General features: G+C 37.8%; 1 protein-coding gene across 3 annotated transcripts; it reads left to right on the top strand.

Annotated features, from left to right (window-relative positions):
* The first annotated feature begins 4958 nt into the window (after positions 1–4958).
* On the top strand, positions 4959–7846 carry LOC5570367 (zinc finger protein 714). Of its 3 annotated transcripts, none has more exons than XM_021854742.1 (4): positions 4959–5283; positions 6032–6910; positions 7230–7375; positions 7529–7846. In XM_021854742.1, the coding sequence occupies exons 1-4, from the start codon at positions 5155–5157 to the stop codon at positions 7752–7754; spliced, it is 1380 nt and encodes a 459-aa protein (XP_021710434.1). In that variant the 5' UTR covers positions 4959–5154; the 3' UTR covers positions 7755–7846. The 3 variants fall into 3 exon arrangements, 2 of the variants coding, with proteins under 2 accessions (XP_021710434.1, XP_021710435.1); XM_021854743.1 differs by having other exon boundaries at positions 6032–6349; XR_002502609.1 differs by lacking the exon at positions 4959–5283 and having other exon boundaries at positions 6251–6349; positions 6549–6910.
* Positions 7847–11381: the final 3535 nt, after the last annotated feature.

Here is an 11381-nt window from a genome sequence, read left to right on the forward strand (position 1 = left end):
CCTTCTGAAAATTCTTCTGGAAATTGCTTTGGAATTAAAGGAGGATTTCCGGAATAAAAGAAATCAGCAATCAAAGAATCTCATAGGTATTTTTTTAAAGTCCCAGTGACTGTCCGGTAGTTTGCTTGGAGGATTTCCATTTGAAGTCAAGAGGGATTTTCAGAAAATTCTGCCAAGGATTTAAGAAAATTTTCAAGGAAAATCAATGATAAATCACGAAAAAAATCAAAAACACTTCCTTATGAATTTCCAGAAGAATCACAGAGTTTTTTTTTCTCAAAAAATCTTAGAAACAAATTCTAAAGAATCACGAAGGAATTTTCGGAATAATTCTGGATATACAAAATTATCTCAGGCAGAAACAATAAAATCAATAGCAATAAATCTGTAAGAATATAAGAAGGATTTCTGTAAGAGTATAAGGAGGATTTACAAACAATTACAGAGGAATTTTCGGATGATTTCCATAAATAAAGATTTAAAAAAATCCCCGTCATCTGGAAGATTCTTAGCAGGATTTTCGGAAGTATTCCACAGGGATTTCTGGGAGAATTCCATTGGGATTTACAAAAAAAGGAATTTCCGAAAGAATCCCAAGAATTTGCACGGAAGAAAGTGAAGTGAAATAATAGATTTTTTTGATTATTGTCTCAGGCGTCTTTCCGAGAGTATTCTAGAATAAAAAGTATAATCTAAGACATTTTTCGGAAAGAATCTCAAAGGGATTTTGAAGAACTTTCAAAGAGTTTCACGGAAGAAATACTGAAGAATTACGAGGAAAATATCAGAATTTAAATAATAATTTCGATTGGATTTCCAGAAGAAATCCCGAGAAATTTTGTGAGAATCCCCGAACCCAGATTTTTAAAATAGATTCTATTACACTGGAAAGCAATCATTAAATCATTTTCGGCAGAATTCCAGAATTTTACGGCAGAATTCCAGAATTTTACAGCAGAATCCTGAAAGGATTTCCATAATAACCCAAGATGGGTTTCTGGGATAGTCCAATAGGAAGTCCCAAGAAGGTTATTGGAAAAATCAGAGCGATCAAAGAAATAACTACATATAACAATTTCAGAAGGGTTTCTGAAAGAATCTCAGTGAATTTTCAAGATGTCCTCTAGCAACACAACTAATATATACTAATATTTACAACTCAATACTTAATTATAAATTGCGTTAAGGTGATTATAGAACAAAGCCACACCTCAAATTTTCAAAAGCACAAGACTTGAGAACCAAACAGCTCTCACCGTTGAAAATTTATCCCATTAGTCACCACCAGCAAGCAAGCAGATTGATTGGTTTTCAACGCAAACTGTTGTCAGATTCTCCAGTCTTGTGCCCTTGTTTGGCTTCGTTTTATAATCACCTTAAGCTGAGTGTACGCCATCCAGTTTGGGGACGGATTGACGGTATCGAAGTGGATTAAAAACAATTATAGGAGAACGTGTGGAAAATACATATGAACTGCGCAGAATACATCAGACCGATTTAGCATTGCTGCGCACTTCTAAAAGCATTTTATTTTTATTAAAATCACAGACAAACAGACGTAACACTTAGATCAAATCCCGATCAAAATCATAGTCACGATGACATGTACGCCCAATGCTAAAATCGGTGTGTTTGGCCGATGGACCAACAGATGGCGGTAGTGTGTAAACGTCAAACGCGAACAAAAACTATGCGAGCGCAGCGGGTGGTGGATTGGCCACCTACCATATATTTGAATCGGCCGTTAAAAAGGTTGTCGATGGGCATCGGTGAGAGTGTGACGTCTGTTTGTCTGTGTTAAAATGTTTGATACTAGTTGAACGACAATGATCATCAGTTGATTTTCCGCTACTGTTTTTTTTTTTAAATCACAATTGTTATTTCTTTCCGTGCACGCGCTCGGGAAATGAATCTGGCCATGGTGCAACAACCGCGCTACATTCGATGAATCCTATGCGACAAAAATTGTCGGCGCTATCCGTCAAATTCGCTCACCAAAGCTATTTTGGTGACTTTAACATCACAGCTATGGTCACATAAATGACACGGCACCGCTCAAACGTCAAATAATGAACTTGTGCACTGGTCCATATGAATGCAATCCATATGCGTACGAGAGCCAAAACAAAGGTGATTAAACGTCAGATTACCTCCAGGCTCATGCAGCAACAGCAATGAGAATAGGGTAACGGTCGTATTTTGGACCCCTTAAGGAAGTGATTTTAGTTGTTTGTCACATATAATTAACTGCACAGCGTAACCAAGTCAAAAAACATGCCAAAATGTAGAGAAAAACTTCCTCTATGAGATAAAAATGCCCATACGGTCATGTAGGCAGTGATGGCAAAGTTCGCATCACGCAGCAGCTCACGAGTGTATACCAACGCATAACAAACATCACAGACTCGGGATCTGGCTAGGTGTGAGTAAGTCCGCACCCGTCTGTTCGGGAGAACATGTCAAAAGAAGTAGCAACAAGCTCGGGAACGTTTACTCGCGAGTAACCGAGCAAGGTGTGATTTATTATGGTTTTGACAGACAAATTATTTGTAAACCATCAAATCGACAGTAAACTACTAGTTGTAGTCAAAAAACCTTGGAAACCAAAAATCTCGGAGGGGAAGCAGCTTTTTTCCCAAAAACACAATATGACTCTGAACTGCTCCGAACACGTTCGCGAATCACTTTTAGCTTCGGTTACTCGGGAGCACGACAGATGCAAGTAAACCAGCGCTCTGACGCTCGGGAGCGTTTGGTTTTGTTTTTGTTCCAGTTCAGAAGAAATGTTCCCAACTTTCCATCACTGCATGTAGGATCCAAAAAACGTCGACAATAATTGAATTGTGAAGCACTGTTTTTTTTTTATTATTTCGGACCCTCAAAGTATATATTTTGGACCCACGGATTTTTTATCGTTTTACGACAAAATCCACGACACTAGTTGTATAGTATACTTGCCCATAGTCTAATCAATCGATTGACAGTAGAAAACCGAAGGAATTATACGCTTTTAGCACAGCTTTTAGTTCAGAAATTTGAAAAGCGTTTTTGTTACGTTTGAAAGATTTCTGACGGCTTCAATTTTTGTGTGTAACGTGTTGTAGCGGTTGCATGAATGAACCGATTAAATTTAATTAATTTCAGATGAACCAAACACATTTTATATGTACAAACGGTTGATGCAAGTGCGATCGAATGTACGAAGGTACGGTGCTGTCATCTGGGAAAAGTTTGCTCGATGCGTGAAGCGTCGAAAATTTTACCCGGCAAGGTATAGGAAGCGAAATTTCAAATGCTCATATAAAATTAACTACAATAGTTATTTAAAATCTTTTCAGTATATGTTGATATACTTTTGATAGGCTACATTACACGGAGAACAAAATATAGTATTCGTAATTATTTTTCCGGTCAATTTAACTATATTTTAAGCACAGACAAACAGACGTCACACTTTCATCATTGTCCATCGACCACCTTTTTAACGGTCGATTCAAAAATATGGTAGGTGGCCAATCCACCACCTGCAGCGCTTGCATCGTTTTTGTTCGCGTTTGACGTTTACACTCTACCGCCATCTGTTGGCCCGTCGGCCAAACACACCAATTTTAGCATTGGGCGTACATGTACTCGTGACAATAATTTTGATCGAAATTTGTTCTAAGTGTTACGTCTGTTTGTCTGTGTTTTAAGGTTGATTTGGAGATAACTAAATATATAGTTGAATTGACAGTATATTGTTAAACATAACTATACCACAGATAACAGATGTTTATGTCAGAACAAAAATCTTCTAAACACTTGTGTAAATATTCAAACTAAAATACGTTGAAAACACTAGCGCCGCCACACAACGTATTGCTGCAATCAGTGGTGAATATAAGTATCTTGAAATGTTTCATATTCACCACAGACATCACCATGGGAACTTAGCGATAACAGCGCCACCACGATGTTGCTACTTGTGTTGCCACTTAAAATCACCATTAATTGTCTTACACAGTTTTACAATCGGACATAAACATCTGTTATCTGTGACTATACCATATAGTTCTTGACAACTATATTTATGATTGAATTTACAATCGTCAAACGTCAAAATTAAACTATATTTTAGTTGACACAAAATGAATTTTATTGAGTTTACAATATTTTGCAATGTTTACTCAGCATTTTGTTCTGCTTTATCAACATAACTGAAAAGATTCGGTGCTGCTTTATCGATCTAAAATAAACATTGCAAAAATGAAAACAAAGGGCGAGTCGACAAACTTGATATGTGGTTTCCTGCGTGAGAGGTGTTCATCTTAGCACCTACTCTATTCCTTGCATGTTAGAAGTAAGTAGATTTGTGAGCATGACCTTCAAGTCAAGGGAGGTGAATGTTTCCGAATAGTGATAATTATCAAAATTATAATTGTTATAAGTAGAAGTGGATAGCTCAATCAAAGAAGTGTGTGTAATTGATTTGACGTTAATTTAGTGTTGGCGTAAGTTAATTTTATTTCGAAACAACTATTTGTGCGTAAGTAAAAGTAATTGACAGGATTGTAATCTTAACATACAGAAATTCTTCTGCGTGTAGACGCGAATAGTCCTATCTTTCCAAATGGCATGCGAATTGAGTTGGTCTTTTGATTTAAACTGGGAAATTTGCAGGAAAATGGCCCAGGGGGTCTAAAATATATAGGGGTCCCAGATATATTGGTTACCCTATATACCAAGGTGTGAAAGAAGAAGTATTAGTAAAGAGAAAAAAGTAAACAAAAGTAACTACGTCATTAACTTACACGGTTTCTTATGGGAGCTCACTTGCTTGTAGTTGTGAAGCATTTTGCACCGTACATGGATGTCACGCACAAGAAATGTCTTCTTTCCCACCTCGGTATATATGCTCATTGCTCATGCAGTGCCCTATGCCATTTGAAAAACATAGACAATGCTATGAATTTCTGGAACTGTCAGAAAGTCTGTCTCAACGTCGTGATTTGTTTTGAGAAAAGTAATTTGATAAATAATATTGCTAAAAATTCAATTAATATTTACAAAACGATAGCTTGCTTTTCGATTGTAATAACCCAGACCAAGGAAGCAAGTAGCATGCAAATTACATCGCTTTTAGTTTGAACCAATAACTGTTTTGTGCTGTCAATCATGAGTAGTGACGATCTTTCAAAAAATGTTTTGTGTCGACTGTGTCTTTCGGATAGTAGCGTTTCATATCCTATTTTTGCTGAAGGTTCAAATCTAGCTGACAAAATTTTGGAATGTACTTCTATTAAGGTAATTTTATATGATGAACAATGGAAATCTTCAAATTGAAGCAACGTATCACAAATGAGGACAAACGTCCTTTCAAGCAAGCTCAGTTGATGAATTCAAATCGTTAGTTAAAAGTATGTACCCGATTTTGTCATCTTGAAGTTACAAATTCCAAAGGAATTCGGAATGATTTTAAACATCATTGCCCATTTCATTCACCACTGGACTATCGCAGAAATTTTTACAAATGCGGAAACGCTAATAAAAGTGCGCAATTGCATCAAATTGAGTCGGTGTCTTCAGCGGGATTATTCTTCGCAATCCAAAGAATAAGATCTCTTAGGACACCATCATGATTCGATGCAATCCCGCATTTTTATTCGTATTTTCGCACTTATGAAGCCGCACTTCGCAGTCCAGTAGTGAAAGAAATACACAGTGTTGTTCAAAATAATTTTTACAAATCATAGTGGTGTTGTAACGAATTGAAGCAATACATGATTTCTCGAATGTTGATATATTTTCTCTGCTGTTTCGTTCATTTTCTATTTCGAGTTTTGATTTAAGATCACATTCATTAAATAATATTGAACAGATGAGTTTCACAACGTATTCTTTTTGTAAGGCAATGTTATGTAATATTTGGCATTCTGCGAATCTTTGGTATGAAAGTCAAATTTGTCCTTAATTTGTGGTTTTACACATACATATATTTAGATTTACGTTACAAAATAAAAATATAAATTATCATTTTTTTTTTAAATTTCAGGTCGAACCAGTCGAAGGAGTACCATCTAACATATGTGAAATATGCAAATCAAAGCTAGTTATCTGCTCCCAGTTTGTGAAACAGTGCCATGATATTGATTTACAAATTCGTGAAAAATATGAAAGCTTCTTCAAAATACATCATGATAATCTAGAAGCGACATGTGATGAGATCGAAATTATCGACTGTGTCCCAGGCCAAGACGAAACGCTAACTGATATTGAATTGACAGAGTGCCTAGCCAATAAATCACTTGAAGAGTTCGAAATCATTGACTGTATTCCATATCAAGAGGAAGTTTCAATTGGTATTGAACAGGTTGGTGATATAGATTCTACTAGCGAAGTGGTTTATTTGGAAGTTATTCATCAGCCTAATGATGATTCGATACTCATTTTAAAAAATCCCGAAGAAATTGAACCTATAGATTCTGGAAGGCAGATTAGGAAAACAGATCCATGCAGTAGTAATACACAACTAACTGATAAACAAGAGATAAAAAATACGCAAATTCCAGAAAACTCAACAAAAGAAACTTCAGAACCCGTAGTGCAAAAGGAGCATATAACACAAAATGTACACAAAAGCATAGAAGCTTCAAGCGATAAGAGCAAGAAAAGCTCAATTACCGGCAGTAGTGATGGTATTAAGAAATATAAAAAGCCATGCCCAATTTGTGGAGTTCTTCAACAAAATTTGAAACAGCATATGAATGTTCATTCCGGTGCTAAAAAACATGTCTGTAAATTTTGTAATAAAGCATTCTCCCAAAAGGGAAATCTAACCTGTCATCTAAACATTCACACTGGCAATAAACCGCACAAATGTGACCAATGTGATGAGGCATTCGGAGATCCAACTGCTCTTAAAATGCATAAAGTGAGTATGAATTGTTAACAATCAATCTTAATTCAATAGTACATTAAAGAACCAAAGGCATAATTTATTGTTCTTAAATAAAAGTTTTGCTTTGTGTTCACCGATTTTAGGAAAGTTTGTAGGCTTCATTGTCAATGTTATCAATATTCATTATCGGTTTCAGTTGTTAAATTGCTCTTCTAAATTCTAGAGAAATTTTAATAAGCTATTCAATTCCCTTTGTTTTTGTTGGGATTTTTGGCGTAAGTATCGTTTCCGACCTAGCAAGATAGCATTATACGCTGTTCATGTGACTAAAAACTATGTATGAATATTTCAGATCAAACATTCGGATGAGCCAAAGTTCCAGTGTGATGTGTGTCAGGCTACCCTCAAATACAGACATTCCCTACAAACTCACATGCGCAGTCATCGAAATGAACGCAGACATGCCTGCACTTACTGTGAAATGGCTTTTGTGACCAGGTATGTACCTTAAAAATCTGTGGTTCTAAAACTTGTTTTTCGTCGTTATCTTGGCTTTTTTCACAGGCGAAGAAGCAACGAAATTCAAATTTGGAAACCTTCGTCAAATGTTGTGTTTTGAAGCAAGTTGATTAATATAAACCTTATTTTCAGTTCATCTTTGAAAAAACACATTCGAACACATACAGGCGATCGTCCTTACAAGTGCACTGATTGTCCAAAAACATTCATCTGTGCAGGACATTTACATGCTCATAAAAAAACACATTCTTCGACTGTGGCAAAAAATACTGAAAACAGGAACAAAGCAACTAATCGACCAACCCTACCACGATGTTCGCGTAAAACAAAGAAGGGACATAAAACACAGAATACGTGACAAGGACTGAAGGAAGCGCTCGTTGCTGACTGAAATAGATTAAAATGCTATTGGCCGCTATTCACACATGTTCATGTAATCTTACTACATCATTCTATTTGTCTAATGATTTTTCGAAAGCCCTTGTTGCATAAGTCAAGAAACAGTATTCGGTTGGAGAATCTAACACGCAGATAAACGTGATCATCAATTCCACTAAATGTTCGTCATCGTGTATTTTCACTAATGGATCATTGAAAGTAGTTTTTGTCAGTGCTCACCGCATCAAAACAAAGGCGCCTCTGTATATGAGATTTAACATTGTGACAGCATTGCTGTTCTGTCAAACACACAAGACTACGGTGGCGCTATCTATGCTTTCCATAGCGGCCGTTTTGGTTATTTTAATGATCCATTGTAAATCACGTCAATCGAAGGTGTAAAACCCAAGTAACATTGGTAGCTGAATAACAACTTATCCAGCTCAAATTCTGTTTATACAACCTTGTTTCAGCTGAACAAGCTGTTATTCCGCTACTAATGTTACCTGGGAACCAGTCGCTATCAACAATCGAAATTTAGCTTGAGCTTGAGCTTGAGCTTGATTGGCCGCCCGTGGTTGCTACTCCAGTATCGCCAGATTACCTGCACTTACACAAGGAACCAACCAGCTGACTGCTTGGGATTAACAGACACCCTCAGTGTATAAGTGCTGGTGATCTTCTATTTTTAGGCGATAATGGCGCCTGCCACGTCAGAATGCTGACCAATGGGGGAAGGGGGAGGAATTGATGATGCATTAAACTGGCTCCTACGGTAGACCGTATATACCACTGCGTCTACGCCAGTTCATACGGGAAGGGTGAAGGGGTGGGTGATTTTTATGGCAGAGAGACTTGCTGGTTTGGTTAGCAAGACTGCCTATGCATCAGGTGTAAGGAAAGGCATGCTATAATGATGGAAGAATTGAAGCGTAGGGAAACGGTTTATTTCTGTCCGTCTCGGGTTCTAGCAAATGCTATGAACTGTGATAGATATATTAAGAGTGGTAGATAGAAGCAAGTGAAAGATACAACTACAAAGTACGAGGAAAGGGACGGGCCTGGGATTGAACATATGACCTTCTGCTTGTGAAGCAGAAGCGGTAGCCATTAGACCACCAACCCCGTCTTGAAATGCATTATACTGGCTCCCACGAAGACCGTAAATACCACTGCATCTAAGCCAGTTCATGCGGGAGTGTATGGATTGGGGGAAAGGCATGGCAGAGAGGTATGCTTTTGTGGTTAGCAGACTGCCTATGTATCAGGCGTAAGGAAAGCATGCGTGTGGAAGAATGGAAGCGTTAGGGAAACGGTTTCTTGTGCGTCTCTGGTTCTAGCGTTTGCTATGAACGAATAGTTTGAGTGTGATAGATTTAGAATGGAAGATAGAAGCAAGTGAGAGATATACAACTACAAAGTTCGAGGAAAGGGACGGGCCTGGGATTGAACCTTTTGAGTACTTCATTTTCTCCGTGTAGACAATATCCCAAACTTTTTCCTCGCACGAACACGTCGCATTTCTTGTCAAGTGCAACAGTGAAATAATTACGTCAATCCGTTTATCCGTTCTCAAGACATTTCGTGACATACAAACACCACTCTATTTTTATTTATATAGAAGATAGATAGATTTTATGATTTCCTGATACCACGCGCCCATTCCGGGCGCACCGAGGCAAAAATGACATGTTAATCAACATATAACGCGTGTCAAGCAAATGTAAGTCCTTATCATGATAGGCAAATTAGTTCTACTAGTGATGGATATCACCATTGTAAAACACGTTAAAATCATGTATAAAATACTTTGCTATCGAACTAAAGTCAATCCTTAACATAAGTACATGTTTTACACGTCATTTCGCTCCATCTCAATTCGACACTATAGATCCACGTTGATAAAAATTTGGATCAAACGTGTGGATGATTTTTGGTGCAGCTGGCAAGAAAAGTGCTCAAGGGATGGTATACAATTGCACAACCAAGGGGGGGTTTTGGGGTCAAAATCCCCCGCCAGAGATTTTTGAAGTTCAACACTAAAAATCAAAAACACTCACGCAGCGAACTGGACTAGCGAAATTCATACATTTTGCCTTATGAAAGATGGAACAATTATCCCAATACGAACGCTTTATGTATCTTTTTAGCAGCACTCCACACCAAGGTGGCGATAGGCGCGGGGTGTACGCACGAGCCTATCGATCGCAAGGTCCTTGGTTCGATTCCAGGTTGCCGCGAAAACTATTTTTGTTTTCAAATTTCGGTTTCATAAGGCATATTTATGAATTTCAACCCGATTCCTTGTGGCGAATTTTCATAAGGGGTTCCTATGTTTATCAATAGTCCATTTGCCTGAGTGCTGGAGCAGTAAGTTGTTATAACAATTATGTTGTTCGATGTTATGGCTTTCTAATTTAAAGACCTTTGAGGAGTTAAAAAAAAACTTGTTTTCTCGCTTTTTCTGATGAATAAGCTACAGGTTTATGAAGAGAAGTGTGCCAAACAAACATGCACATTATTTGTTATGGCTATATCGGTCATGCGACTCAAAGGAAAAGGGAGTCTGTGTTAGTGGTCGTCCATTTATTACGTTAGGGTTTTAGGGGGGAGTGTTTGAGGGTTCTTACGAATCATACAAATTATTTTTAATTTTCATACAGAAAAACTTATCATGGAGGGAGGGGGGTCGAAAAACCGGCGAAATTGTCTTACGTTATTAATGGACTGCACCTTACTTCATCAGAATAAGAAAGTCACACATGAAATGTGATTTGTTATAATTGATCAATATTATGTATCCGGTAGAAATCAAGACCAACATTTATTTATAATTATTGTTTTCTCGGGCCCCGTGCGTCGCAGCTAATATGTGAATAGTGCGCTGTGTTCATAAAAATCGTAAGAATGCAGCGCCACACTAAAAAACTGATTTCAAAATCGCGCGAGTTGAGGCGCGTCGCGAGTCTCACTGGCGCGATCCGGTTTGGTGGCAGTGCGACAATATATAATAATATAACCAAAACTACCGCTATGGAAAGCATAGATAGCTCCACCGTAACCTTGTGTGTTTGACAGAACAGCAATGCTCGAGATAAGCTTAGATTTCTGTCCCGAATCCCGGGACGAGCAAAATGGCCGGGAAATGGGCAATCTACTTCGAATCTACGAGATCTGCAAATCTTCTATGGAAACACCGAATCGTCAGACGGTTCGGAATCCGGACGCTTGCCTTTTCATGGTAAATTTAGATTTATTTTTCGATTGGGATCTATAGTTATAACGAGTTCTACGTGCTGCATTCAAAAAAGTTGTCGAAATAATAATTTTTGGTGAGTTGGCCGCTGTCCGGGATTCAAAGCGCCCGTGCCCGTGTTTGGAGGAGATTTTAACCTCCAAATTGCCAAATAACCTCCAAATCATCACCTCCAAGTTAGTTCTAATAACCTCCGTTTAATGAAATATGGTGGCGCGTCGATCGTCGCAAGTTTATCGTTAAACAGTCAATTCGAATGGATCATTGAATGTAGTTTTTGAAAGTGCTCACCGCATAAAAACAAAGGCGCCACTGTATATGGGATTTAGGCTTTTTCATCTGACAGCTCCA

This window comes from Aedes aegypti, chromosome 3 (assembly GCF_002204515.2).
Source record: "Aedes aegypti strain LVP_AGWG chromosome 3, AaegL5.0 Primary Assembly, whole genome shotgun sequence".
Classification (NCBI taxonomy): Eukaryota; Metazoa; Arthropoda; class Insecta; order Diptera; family Culicidae; genus Aedes; species Aedes aegypti.